Genomic DNA, 15,246 nt, shown 5'->3' on the forward strand with positions numbered 1-15,246 from the left:
TTATATTTTGAATATAAATCTATATCTGCAAACTGGCAAGTAAACACTAGTAAAAAATAACTAGTTAAAGAATTCAATTGAAATACTCAAGTGGCAGCACCTGTATAATGTAGTAAATGTGCTCAGTCACAAGGCTTTTGGTGTGAACACGTCCATGCCTCAATATCAAGCACAGTATCTCACTTGGCATCTGCAGTGTCCTAGAGCTGTTTTAACCAGAAATTGACCATTTGAGGAACCAATGTAATGAATCGATTTAAAAAATAAATAAATATATATATATATATATATGATAAAAAAAAATTTATATATATATATATATATAAATATTTTTTTTATCAATATATATATATATATATATATATATATACACACATAAGTAGCAAATGCATGTTGAAAATATTAGCAAACTGAGAAACGTCCATTCTGTCTTAAATCAGGGAAAGCTGATTAGCCTGGTCTGAAGTGTACCTTTCAAGAATCAATAATCATTTAGCGAAGCAATTGATCAACACACACACACACACACACACACACACACACACACACACACACACACACACACACACACACACACACACACACACACACACACACACACACACACTAGTCTAGTCTAGTCAAGTCTTTCAAATGACATATGATCCGTCTCTGTCAGCTCACTGTGCAGGTGGCTACTGTCACCACAGTCTTGCTGCTTTGGTCACTCTTTGGCTCCACAGCTCCACCTGTTTAGATCTCACATCATTTACTTCACAAAACTGAGGTTACATGCTTCCTTAAGCAAGTCATTGAAAAAAAGTACTGCAATAAAATAACCATTCATCATCAAATTCATCCTTGAATGTCCAAGGATAAATAAATAAGTGACAGACATTTCTTCAAGTATAGTATAATATGAACAAGAAGATGATTTTAAGGAAGTGATCACAGAACAGGAGCTGGTCTTATGTAACTAAAATCCATAGAACTGTTTATTTGTTTAAATCTGGGCCTTCTAGGAAAAAAATAGATCAATTAGCAACTGAATAGAGGCTTATAAACAATCTAAGGATTTGAAATCCAGGACAATTCAAGGGAAAGTCTATTAAAAAGGTTACTGGGGGTTAAAAACTTACTTTCAACAGAGTAGTACATAGTAAAGCAGTAAAGTAGTACATTTCAAAGATGATGTTCCTATAGGGAGTTTTTACCCAAACTGTGTACAGTATATATACTGTATATATTAAGTCTTCAAATACTGATTTAATTATCCAACATCAAACACATACAGTACAGAGTTCCTCAAGAGGCTTAATTAGGGGTCTATGTCACTTATCTTTATAAATACTTCCATCAAACTGTACTACATTAAAATGTACTTTTCCTCCAGTCTGAAGCAATCTTGAAATCAATTCACGTTTACATTACTTATATAATACATTTCATTCTTGTGTTTTAAGAAAGAAGTTAAAATTGTATCAAACAGTATCTATGCCTTTACCCTCTACTCAAACATTTCATGCCACACAAATTATTAATGACAGTGAACAGTTGTACAGCATGTCTGCTCTTGTAACAGCAAGATATCTTCTATGGTATTACTCAAAAAAAAGATTTTCTTTTTTTAACAATCTTGACATACAGGATGCAAAGGACTTCACTGTCTATCATGTCTAGGTTGTCTCTCAGACAACTGTCTCAGATATTACAGAACTGTATGTCGAAAAGTCTAAACACCCTCACAAACGTAGGCATGAAAACTGTATGCGTAGTATAGATGGTTAGTACAGTTTCTAGTACTATAGCATGCATGTACAGCCCACTCCTTTCAGTATGTCACCAGAATATCTCACACTCTCCTACCTCTGGCCTGACAGGGTCCTCTATCCCAACAACACAGATGGCTGTGAGGTTGTTAAGGATACTGGGCTCATCGTCCCAGTTGGGCTCGGGATCACCGGAGAAGTCACGGTACGCCACACAGATGGTCCTCAGGCCTTCACACGCCATGGGCTCAATCACCTTCTTCACCATCTCGTCCTTGTCCCGTGGACGGAAAACCCTTGCCTCGCCCACCTCGTTCAGGATATGGTTGCATCTGTAATTAAGGGTGGAGTGGTGGGATAAGTGTATTTCAAATCGTGTATTGTGCATTTGGTATTGTCAGAACCGTAGAAAAATCCTGACCGATGCACCTACTGTACTGAATGTTATATAAAGTCTTGTAATTGGAGTAACTTTGAATGAACAGAAAGCATTTTGGTCTCAAGTTCATCATCAGTGCTTCATCAGTGTAGACATATCTAACACTTGGAGGAATATTTTGGAAACTACGCTTATTTGCTTTCTTGCCGAGAATTAGATGAGAAGATCATTATCATCTTTTCATATTTGTATGTTCAATGTTAAGCCTCAGCTAGCAATCGGTTAGCTTAGCATACAGACTGGAAACAGGGGGCAACAGCTAGCCTGTCTCTGTCCAACGGTAACAAAATCCACCTACCACCTCCTCCAAAACTCACTAATTAACACACTATATTGAGCTTGTTTAATCCGTACAAAAAACAGCAACTCGCCACTTTATGTTAATCTACACTAACCAGCTGCTGGCTCTAGCGTCGTATTTAATGGACATATATGAACATTTTTATTGATCTTCTCTTCTCAGCAAGAAAGCGGATAAAGCGATTTCCAAAAATGTTGAACTATTACTTTGAAAATACCATCAAGCTTTTTAACAAATATAAAAACAATACAGTTTTTATAAATGTAGATATATATCACTTCTCCAAGCATGGAGGAGAAAGTGTTGAAGTTATTCTCCACCACATTTTCAACAGATGTTAGTGGTTATGGATGTATGATGCATGATGGACCAATGTTACCAGCAAAGTTTTGCCTAAATTATTACTGTAGCCAAAACCCATTTGTATCTGATCTACAGTAAATCGATTTCTTATTAGCTAAATAAATGAACATACAAATGGAAAATAGATTACCAACACAAATTGCAACACACAGAGCTGGATTCAAATTCATCTACTGTAAGCCATTTAAAATAGCAACTAACTTTAATTTGTGCAAAAGTCATTTTTGCAAAAATGTGTATATAACCTTACATATAACCTCAAATTAAGCTTTATGTAGCTTTATCTGTATTTATGTTAAATGTGTTAAATCCACAGTGTAACAGCTGTTTGTTACAATTTATCATTGTATTAGTTTTTATTACAGTTTCATTTTAATGTCATTCATTGTCAAAAAAGAATTTCTGCTCCTTCCTTCAGTGGGTGCAGGAAGCTTTATAACTGAGTCCCATGTTTTTCTCTGAGTTACTCATTTGTTACTGTACTGTTACTGCAATGCTCTGAAAAATGTCACAATTGTGTGACCTTCTAGTTGATACTTAGCCCAATCTCACTAACTTGAGAATGTGCAATAGGTTATACCCTCAAGTATATTATGCACTCAAAATGAATTAGCTATGCACTTATATAATACAAAAATCAGCACTTGATTACATCATATTACTGACTGTACAACAAGGTTACGTGCTGCTATTATTATCAGGAACATCACATTTTAAACACAAAACCAGACTCACTTTTTGAGGACGATCTCAGAGGCTCCCTTGCTGTACATGCGGAAGTTCCCATCAGACAATTTGATGACAGTGCTCATGGACTTCCTGGAAGAGTTGAAAGTGTAGACTTTGTAAAGCTTCTCTTCTGGGATTTGGTTTCTTATTGGCTGGTAGTCCCGCTTCAGGTCCAAGACCAATCCCAGCAGGCCACACTCTGTCTTGTTGCCCACCTGCTTCGGCAGACCGCCTTCCTTATCTGGGGGCTGGAGAGGGGAAGAGGAAGAGATTTTCGGATGTTCAATTCTATTTTCAGCCAAATATTTGCAGCGATACAATATGTGCTTATTTACTACCTGCGGTTGTTTTTCACCTAATTTCTCATTATAGGCTTTGATGATTTTAAGACATTTCATGATTGTTTACCCCTCATTTTATATACTTTCATTCATATATGATTTTATTCCGTCAATAGTTGTGTTTTCTGATATCCTGTCATGGAGACTCTCCATGGTATGGAGACTCTCAAGTTTTCAGTTGAATACCTTTTGGGACCAAACACTATACTGTTTGTTCTATGATCTATTCAATCATTGGGATTCTTTTTTCTTTAGCACAGGGAAACCAATGCAAGTCTTAAAATAGCTGCTAGTGATAATTAACCAGCTAGCAGGGGAAAGGGTTGCTCTGTGTGGGAGGGTGGTAGATGAGATAGATGGAATCAAATTTGGATATTCTTATTTCAGGCGTACGGCTCAACCAATTGCAATCTGTAATTGTACATTTATGGAACCGTGTTTTTCTCTGGTTCAGCAAACATCTCGGTATCCACATATTTACATGACTACATGGATTGTTTGTGAACGATAGACACAGCAGCAGGTGACATGTTTTTGGTTTAGTTATTTACATAAAACGTGTAGAATATGGTTCATCAATATGGTTTATCAGAAAATGTTAAAAAATAATTGGCCATCACAATATCCCAGAGCCCAAAGAGACAGCCTCAAATTGCTTGTTTTGTCTAACTTTTTTGTCTAAAATTTCTCTACCCCTCAAAGCTGGAGTGTGTACTATACTACAGTAGAGTATTTTACTGTAGGTTGTGTGTTTGTGTATGATATCTGTTCAAATCAGTGTGCGTGGCTGTTCAGGTGCTACAGTAAATGTGTGCAATTTGTATACGCACTCACTGTATGTGTAAGTGTGTGACTGTGGTCAGCTTGTGGAAGACTAAGCGTTGCCATGGTAACATTGGACAAAGCAAACTTGGAAGGAGAGACTTGGGAAAAGAGATGGTGCTCTCTCTCTCTCTGCCACTTGGGGATTCTTACTCTTCTCTTTTTCATCTCCAATTCACACACAGGATTCCTGAATCTATCTCACTTCACACAGTCCCTTTTCATTTTTTTCTTTCAGTCCTTTTTTTTTTATTTTTCATCATTTTTAAAAAAAAAAAAAAAAAAAAAAAACTCATCCTTACTTTTTAACATAAAAAAAAAAAAAAAAAAAAAAAAAAAAAAAAAAAAAAAAAAAAAAAAAAAAAAAAAAAAAAAAAAAAAAAAAAAAAAAAAAAAAAAAAAAAAAAAAAAAAAAAAAAAAAAAAAAAAAAAAAAAAAAAAAAAAAAAAAAAAAAAAAAAATTTTAAAACATTCCTCTTCACATAATCACACACTCTCAAGCTGATCCTCATTTTGGTTTGAGACAGACATGTGGGAATAAAAAGATGTCCAACTTCACTCTTCAGAAACATACTCGTGGAAATAGATCTGTAAATTATTATTATATTTGATCAATCTGCTGAACATTTTCTCAGTGAATTAATTAATTGTTTGCTTTAAAAATTTCAGAAAATTATGAAAAATGCCTGGTTTACCTCCCTGAAGTGTCTTCAAATACGCTATTTTATCCAACCATCAGTCTTAAACCCAAATATATTTAGTTTACTATCATATATGCAAAGAAAAGCAGCAAATCCTCCCTTCTGCATGAAAAATCACTGAAACAATAAATCAATAATCAAAATAGTTACATTTCAGTTGTTTGACTGAATGTTTACAATCAGGTAATTGTTTCAGCTCTAAAGGAAATAAGCACAATTTGGGAAACATAAAGTAAATTTGTTGTGAAACTGAACAATAACAAGTACATGTTGTATTTCTTCATTCGGACCCCTATTAGCTGGCAATGAGCTGAGCTGGGGTCTTGCTATATGGTACCTACAGTACGCTTGACACCTACACTCACGGCTAAAGAACAGCATGTCAGGTACACTCTTTCTCTAACACGCACACCTACGCGTGTCAGAAGCACACAGAACACAATGGTTCTGACTTTTTGCCAAGCAGACACCTTCAGTCTGCGCTATTTGCCCCAAAATAGATTGACTGCAGGCATTCTGTTCTGTTCTTCTCAACATGCCTCCAACCAAGATTAGATTTACAGTAAAAGGATAACTTGGCATTTTCAATGTTTTGAATTTTACTTTCTTGTTGTTTTCTTCACTCGGCACAAGATTCTGTATTGACAGTGTAGTTAATCACATTATTGGCTTGTTGGAATTGGTGCACTCACACTCTCCATCTAATGACCGCTCTTGTCAACCTGCTAACAAGGTCTTTATAGAGAATGCTAATCATGTGTTAATGTGCCTGACAAAGGCTAAAATATGTTCCCATGCAGTGGGAAAATATCACTGAACTGCTGCTATCTATTATCTGAATCGAGGGTCTTAGGAAGGTGGCGTACTCTATGCTTTAAAGGTAAAACCCTTTAAGGCAAATTTATAATTTGGGATGTTGGGTTATACAATTTAAAATTGACTTGACATAACTTGGTTCAGATCAAGAATGTCAAGTGTTTTTTGTAGTTTTGGTTTCAGTAAATCAAACATTAAATTATGCAAATACGATAGAAGTATTCTAAGCAATCTGTGGAAATGTGTCTGAATATTGCAAGCTTATTTAAAAGCTTAATTAATCAGTCTAGTGATTGATATAGCTGCTTTCAACGGCTGCTTAAGCAGCTCAATATTTTGAAACCAAACAATGAATATTGAATAAATAAACAGAATCAGACATATTTTACATGTCCCTTCAGCTGCAGCCAGAGGTTCCAGTGGACAGGGTTAGAGAAAAGTCATCTAAAATTGCATTAATCATTAAAACCCAATCAGAGTACTGACCTATGTTCACCTAGTAATTGGACATATCTGGTTAATATTTAGCTGTGTCTCACAGACACAGACAGGAGTATAAATACGTTATACTGAGTTTGCGTTAAATAACAGAATTAATGCCTTTTCCTAATGACCTATGATTACATCAGGAAGACACTGTCTGTCATTGGCTAATGAGGGGATGGAACAAATGGTGTCATCTGCACTGTCTGCTAAGTGTTTGGGAGACTAGGTTCCCAGCAACAGAAAAACATTACACTAAACAACCAAAATGACCAGCTGAAAACCATACAGGATGTATTATGTTTTAACTAATCCTCTACAATAAACCTTTATTAAATAAGAGGTGTATGCTTTATAAAACATATCAAAAGATGCTAGGCATTATTTTTGAATGGTTTGTCATCCCAGCTATTTTTCAAGCACTTATTCAGTTCAGTTCCGCAATCTACTGAAGACGACAAACCTCTTTTCAGAAAGTAAACTCACTTGTACAAAACATGTGTATCTTAAAAAGGCATGTAGTCATATATTTAGCCTTCAAGCCATATTGTTTCCTAAAAGAAAGGTGTTTTCTGGCAAAGCAGTATCAGTAATTCCACTAGATTACTATGAGGTTCTCTTTGCTTTATGCTGTTTGTACAAATTAATTTGAATTTTGCATTCAGAATTCATTTTTCTGATTCATACCTTATATTTGGAAGACCAATTTTGTGTTTGCCTATTGAAACTAAGGTTTTATGAAATTTGGTTTATATTTCAAAACCATTTCAATTTGTTGCCATAAGGAATTCAATCAGTATTTTGGCCCAAATGTACTCTAAGACAATGTTTGTTTACTGGATATTTCATTCATGGGCCTGTCTTATATTAAGGAATAGACATAGATGACATTATGTATTCGCCATTCTTTATTTGGTTGTTTTTGGCTACCAATGTATTTCTCTTTGGTTGTTGTAAAGAAAACAGCAGTAAATAAGGAAAATAGTATCATGTTATGTTGGCTGCTGGCTGCTTTCAAGAGGGTTGATAAGTATAGCCTAAATTAATGGTTCATGCAAATTGCTTTAAAAGTTGAAAAACTGAAAATTAAATTAGAAACAAAGCACAAGTAAGCTACATCTGATTGGGTTTACTCATTTAAACATATACAATTTAGAATTGTGTTTATTTACCATATTGCATGTGCTGCTCCTCAGCCTGACTGAAAGCTCCCAGTCAGTTGTTTGGTGAAATTTGTTTTTACTTTTTTTTTATTTGTTGTTATGTCTCCGTTAGTACTTTTGTTGTCATTGTTTGTGTGTATTGAATGTTGTTTGTAAGATACATTTTTTTATTGTTTTTTTTTATATTTTTGAACATATAAAACAGACAAACACAACTGAACAAAAACAACAACCCTCTCCTACCCCCCACCCTCTGTGGTCTTGAGGAAAGAAAAACAAACAAATAAATAGAAAACAAAAACAGGATTTGGTGGTTGTTATTAATGTAATTATGCTCCAGGATGAATAGCTGTGACTATGACCCCAGCTAATGGAGATCCCAATAAATAAAAAAAAATTATACAAATTATTGTACAAAAGGTACGCATCAGTATTCAGTTAATTCAGAAATCAGATCTTGGATTAGAAAAAAATCATTTGGCTCGTGGCACTCCAACTCCTGCAGCAAAAGCGAAACAAAGCGAGAAAATAAATAAATGGCAGAAACCTTTTATTCTCAGAGATTCCGCAGAGGTTTAGCTTGATGTGAGTTTCGACGCACAAGGACAGTTGCTGGCATGGGATGCCCAATGTTGGCATGGCCGAGCTAAGGTTGGCACGTCCTGGCCTGGACGTGGCTAAGGACCAGCTGCCCTCTCCCTGGTCCTTGGGTGCTCCCGCAGGCAAGGACATATGCCAGAGGGAGAGCTGGCAACTTTACTTCCTATTCCGCCTGGGGCTCTCCTTAATCCAGCCCTCCTGTTCCTTCCCCTTCTCTTACATTTTCTTCATCTTCTCTTCACACCATTTTACTCCTCTGTCTTCCTATTTTATGTCCATTTTTTAAATTCTTTCTATCTTTCCTTCTCTCATTCCCTTCGATCCCTATCCTCCTTCCTCACTCTGGATGTCTTTCTCCTTTTCCTCACTATCAGTTTCCCCAGTCTCCTACAAGGCGGCCCACCCCCGTACCCATCTGCCTCCGCCTTCCTTCTCGTTCCCCCTTTGCATGTAGAAGAGGATGATATTCTAGTTCTCCACATGACTTTACCAGCCAACTGGGCCAAGGCCTGAAGGCATGCAGGAGGGCAGTAATACAGTCTTCCAGTCCATGATGAGGACACTTGTCACGCGAGTGTGGCGTCTCTCTCGTCTTTTTATAATTTATCTATGTAACTTCATATATTTTCCCCATCTTCTTTCATCCTTCTTTTGCACGTGTCCTTGCTTTGCTTCCCTTCCCCCCACTACATATTTTAACCAACCCGCCCTCCCTTTTATTTGCTTTCATTTATATAAGAATCTCTAAATGAGTACTGAGATTTGTTTATGTGCACAGGAATTGGAAAATGTGTATTCAGAATCTGTTACAATCAGATTTGTAACTGTGTGAAGAAAATCTCCAAATCTGTAATCAGATTTACACGTGTACTGAGATTTCTCAAATTTAGCTGATTTGAGTTACAGTAAGATAATAGAGATTGTTACTGTAGATTCACAACCTGGTCTCATATTTAAGGTATACTGATACCTTGTCAGCGTTGAGCACAACTCAGTTACATGTTGAAAGTGGTGAGGCTGCTCTTGCTGGTCAGGTGGTTAAAAGCTGATCAGGGTCCAACATATAGTTCATGGCTGACTTGGCTGTGGGATTTCTGTTACTTACAAAGTTGTACACCATGTGTTTCCCAACGTCAGCCACAAAGCATTTACTAATGTGGGAATTTTGAGGTTGTTTGCATTATTTACAGTATGTGGTCTTTATTTAATTTACATCTATTAGAAACTCCTTTCATCCTGACATCGAGGCTTGCGTGAGAAAAGTCTTTAAAAGCTTTGCATGGTACATCACATGTGTACCTATCTATCTATCTTGTTATACAGTAGAAATAACACGGTTTTAGATTAAGTTGCCTGTAGCTTTAATTTTACACATCACTTTGATTTATTTTGAATACACTTAATTATCAAAGGTATGGTCACCATGAAGATCTCTTAAAGGCAACACAAAAAATACTTTACATCTATACAATTTTCTATATGTTTTATAAAATAACAGAAAAAAACAGAAACTGAATTAATGAAATCTATAGTGTAATGTGTGAGGGAAAGCCATTAAGCTTTGTGCCTCTGAAACATCAAAGCATTGTCATTCTAATGTGATGATGACTTCATCTACTCTTTCACTGCCATCTCAGCAACACTGTCAAGTCTGTAAGCAAGTGCTGAACACAGAAAGCAAGAAGAGAAGGACATAATTCTCCAGAAGATGTCTCTCTTTCTTCCACTGATTCTCTGTCTCTGTCTACTTCTCAGTGTCCAAAACTGTTTCATGGGGACACTGGGTGCTTCAAGCTAAAGACATCCAAGACACTCACATCTCTTCTCCCTGTTGTGCAAACAAGCACGCAACGTCCAGATGACAAAAGCACTGTGAGCCAAAGCCAATTATAGCAGGACCTCACTACTCACTACTGAACAAAAATGAGGCAGTTCGTTTTCTTTTTACCTCATTGTAGATCGACAAATGGAGTTTTTCCTTATGTAACATGACCTGAACCTTACCCAAGCACCTATCCCTCACAACTAAAGCCATCTGTGTGCTGTGCTGTGTGTGTGTGTGTGTGTGTGTGTGTGTGTGTGTGTGTGTGTGTATTATCTACCTCTCTTGTTGTCCCTGACCAGAATAATGACCTGAGCAGGTGGTTGAAGCAACATGAAACTGAGCTCCCAGGACACTCACAGAGCCATGCTAAACACATGCAACTGTGCTGTGAGAACATACACCTGTGATCTGAATACTTCCTACAGTGTGAGTATGCCTGATATGACAGATGTGTGTCTGTGTGTGCATCTGCACTCCACTAGTTTTACATAACAGTCTTCCTATAGACACATATAATACATCTAATACATAATGAAAAAACTACGAATGTGAAGTAAAAGTTGAAAGAAAAACAAAAAAAGTATGGCTAATTCTATGGGGCCTCATTGCCACTGGCAATGACGCATGTTGAAATGACGTCAGTATACAGTATTAATGTCACTGAATGCTGTTCACAAATTGCTCTGTATAATGCTTGACTTGTCTGCAAGAAACATGCAAGGCAAATTGGTGTGCCTATTTGTATGCATGTGTGCACGCATTCTTTTCAGAATGTATGAATATGTGTACATGTGCACATGGATACAGTATATACGAGCATGTGCATGTACAGTATGTGTGCGCTTATACTGTTTGTGTGCATGGATTCATTGCGCAAATGTGTGTGAATTTATCCCTCAAGGATGAGGATTCTCCACTTTGGAGTCAATATGTGCTGACGGAATAAGCAGAGCCACACCACTCGCTGTATTATGAAGCCAGCGAGGCAGTAGGGGTACTGATACGGGTATCAAAGCCTGCCTCTTTGCCTTTGTGCCTTTGTGTAGTGGCCATCAAAGACTTCCATAGCCATCCTGGCATCCCACAGAATTGGCCTCTTATATAAGAACACACCAGCCAACATACAGCAGGGCTGGAGTGGCGGTGAGGGAGTGGGGGAGGATGGGGGATTTACTAAATATTCCTCAGAAATGTCCCTTTTTGCATCTTTCTTTCCAAGTTCACTTCATTCCTTAAGTATATCTGTCCTTCTCAGTCTTGCTTTCCCTTTGTGCCTTTCCTTCATACTAATAGGAGCTCTCAGTAAATAAATGTACTGTCCTCTCTACTATTTATGGGCTAGATTTTGTGTGCTATACTATATTTATTCATGTATGTTTTGTGCATACATGTATGCATGCCTGAATGAACACATTTGGATGTATGTATATAAATGTCGTCAATTGGGTAGCTAAGTGGTACAGTGCACACATAGGTAATTGTATGTAATTACTGTTGATGGAAGGTAACAGTGCAAGAATGTAAGATGATATAATTTGAAGTTCATTCTAAGTTTAACTTCTACTTTGGTGCATGAGGTAACCTTTTTAATGAATGAAGAGATTATAAAACAGACCGAATGTGCCATTTAATCCCCCAAGTCTAAGCTGCACTCTGCCGGTGCTTGATTCTGTTGAGCGAAGCAGCTATGGAGCTACAATAGTCTGATGTTATGCTGCAATGCATTGCTCCAGGTTTTTCAAAAGGGATAACATCTTGTTAATGTAGAAGGTCTTGGTAAAGAAATGCTGTGGGGAAAGGGAAACCTCATAGTTCCATCAACAACACTAAATCACCATTCGAACCATGTGGCTATAGACGAGATGTCACACTTCAGATAATGTGAAATAGGTCTTTACAGTAATGTGTTGCTAGAGCTTTTCTCTTGTCTTGGCCACCACTCTCATCTATTACAGTCAGTTCCCAACAGAGACGCAAAATACTTAAATATCAAGTGCCTTGTTGTTCTTGCTTATTTCCCATATTATTTTCTTTGCCATGTAAAAACCAAGCATTATCATGTTAGACAAGTAGTGTTATATCTTACTTTCATTGTTAGCTTGTTAGTTTTTAATATAATATTTTTTTACGTTAACAAATAATGCTACATTTTGGCAAATGTACATATACAGTAAAATGAATGCCTCAATTTGTATTTTCTAAGGCACTTGAGTTAAATCAGTGGCTTTCTGCTCAGCATACAGCATATCAAATTTTTCTAAAACCAAAAGGACTGTACTGAGTAATTGAAATTATATCGCGGATATTGAATGGGCACTGTTTTGATTCTTGGGCCTAAGTCTTAACTTGGACTCAACCCCCATCTGTACTCAGCCTAACATAATCTCAACAATGCTCTGACTCTGACTCATGTCTGACTAGACTTCTACAGACTTCTACTACAACCCAGGCTGTTGGTCCGGGTCAAGAGTCGCTATTTGGTATTTGGCAAGTGGAGGAAATATGGAACTGTAAGATACACTGAGCAATTCAAAGAGCTCTATTGTATATTGTCTGCAGATGGAAACTGCAGCATGTGCGGTGAGAAATCAGATTTAACCTGGCTTTGACAATAAGCCTTTATTAAACGAGGAACATTCTCTGTGGAGAGACATGTCCATTCTTTTTCAACACAGGGAAAAGTAGGGCTAAATGGGAATAAATAAACATGTACATTGTTGAGGAAGAAAATTAAATTTGTCGCTGTTTTTTTTATATTTAGATAGGTGCTCTCAAAATCACTCATATAAAGCCTGGGAGTCAGACAATTATGCTACTTGTATGCATGCAGTGACCAGCGTTAAAACTATAGTAGACACAAGTATGTCGCTCTCCATCTTAGAAACCCAGTGACCAATAGTGTTTTCACCAAGACTGTGTTCGTGCCTTGAGGGGTAGGTGAAATCTGTGGGATCCTTCTATCGCAGATGTCCTGCCTGCTCAGCTCATTCCCCATGCAAGTTCCATTAGGATATTTGTCAGTTGGTCTATTTGTCAGTTGGTCGGCCATCAATGAATAGACTCTAAAGGGGTTTACAAGACTAGCAACACACAGACAGGCATAAATGGAATGTGTGTGTGTATATGTATGTGTGTGTGTGTGTGTGTGTGTGTGTGTGTGTGTGTGTGTGTGTGTGTGTGTGTGTGTGTGTGTGTGTGTGTGTGTGTGTGTGTGTGTGTGTGTGTGTGTGCATGCGCTGGTGAGTATACACAGTCATGCCAGGAAAATTATTAGTGATACATATTAGCTCTGAAGACATCCTGATTTTGGCAATCTTTGCCTTTCTGGCAAATGTGTTATTTCTCAAATAATGTGTCAAGCCTGTGGCCTGGAGGAATATCTATGCAAACAGGTTATAGATTCTGTGATTAGAACATGTAATAGTCTGTGTGTGAGTCTGTCTGTCTATTTATCTATTTATTTATCTATCTATCTATCAATCTATATTTATATAGCTTATTGCATACAGGTCTAATTGGCTTAGAGAAAATGTATCTTTGCTGCATTCACTGTAAACAAGAGACAATCTCCAGCACTTAGACAGATTGGATTCAATTACAGTCTGCTATGCTCTGAATATCAGATAGTACAAAATTAAACAACCGTTCTAAAGGTGACAAGTTGAGTGAATGCCTGATGAATCTAAAGCAGCCACCAAGGACACAGACTGCCTGCTTCGCCGAGGAAAACAGCACTGCAGAGCTGTCTCACTGTTTCAGGGCTGCTCTCATCATCAAATTCCAAATGAAAGACTAACTGTAGTTACCATTTTGTAAGAGATAAATAAATCAATATGTTTAGGTGTATGTTTTCAGATGCAGTAACATTATGTCTCCTATTTAACATTCATGTTCAACGCCTAGAGGAAAGACCTCTAAAGTAACTATAGGTGGCTTACCAGTATCTTGGTGGTATAGGCGCTGTTTAAGGAGATGGAATTGACAAGTAAGTCCAGTAATTTGGGTGACAGAGCTCCAGGATCTGGGATTTCTCTGTAGTGCACATCTCCCATGTAACACTGCACAGCCGTCATGCGGTTAGTGGTTAGCGTGCCTGTCTTGTCAGAGCAGATGGCTGTAGCATTGCCCATCGTTTCACATGCATCCAGGTGACGCACCAGGTTGTTGTCTTTCATCATTTTCTGTTGGAAGGAAATGCCAAGATCATTGTGATGTGTTGCAATATATATTTGAAAATGTTTTTAAATATCTGGACTATTACAGTAGATGGATGACTGAATTATCTGTACAGGCACTGCTCAAACTTTACTGGCTATAATGGCCACAATACAAAAAGAGGGACGCTTATGCTCACATTGTATGTTAAAATCCTTATTTAATTCACAGAAATTTGTTTCTCACAAAACTGCACAAAAAGAAAGAAAACAAAAGTTTATCTCCTTGGAATATTTTACGGTACACTGCACCTGTAAATAACTTACAATGCATTGATGAATACACTACTAAATGTGTATAATGTGCAGTTGGACAGCCCTAAGAGCAGAAGTATAGCAGTGCCTAAATGTATACACAGTATGTTTTTCACTGTTCTTCCTCACCTTAACAGAATAGGCCAGGGAGATGGTGACAGCCAGTGGCAGCCCCTCCGGAACGGCCACCACCAACACAGTCACACCGATGATGAAGAACTTGACAAAGTACTGGACGTAGATGGGAGTACACTCTGGCAGCCAAGGCTGCTTTTGCAGCACAAAGTTGTCAATTGCAAAGTACAGGACCAGGATGATGACTGTGATGGCTGACATGAGCAAACCTGAAAAATATACAAAAGGTGACTGTCTGAGTGTGACTTATAGCTTGGGTTGGAAAAATAATTACGTGCTGAGGATGAGTTTTAATTTGTTACAGATAAAGA

At 37.4% G+C, this 15,246-nt stretch overlaps 1 protein-coding gene across 13 annotated transcripts in view; it reads right to left on the reverse strand.

Annotated features, from left to right (window-relative positions):
* The window catches only part of atp2b2 (ATPase plasma membrane Ca2+ transporting 2), a 137,832-nt gene that overhangs the window by 15,803 nt on the left and 106,783 nt on the right, over positions 1 to 15,246 (reverse strand). For all 13 annotated transcript variants that reach the window (XM_039797486.1, XM_039797478.1, XM_039797476.1 and 10 more), the window contains 4 exons: positions 14,930 to 15,144; positions 14,270 to 14,512; positions 3,587 to 3,828; positions 1,846 to 2,080 (listed from right to left, as the gene is read on the reverse strand). In XM_039797486.1, coding sequence (XP_039653420.1) covers positions 1,846 to 2,080; positions 3,587 to 3,828; positions 14,270 to 14,512; positions 14,930 to 15,144 — 935 coding nt within the window. The remainder of the gene's footprint in view (positions 1 to 1,845; positions 2,081 to 3,586; positions 3,829 to 14,269; positions 14,513 to 14,929; positions 15,145 to 15,246) is intronic.

Source organism: Perca fluviatilis, chromosome 4 (genome assembly GCF_010015445.1).
Source record: "Perca fluviatilis chromosome 4, GENO_Pfluv_1.0, whole genome shotgun sequence".
NCBI lineage: Eukaryota > Metazoa > Chordata > Actinopteri > Perciformes > Percidae > Perca > Perca fluviatilis.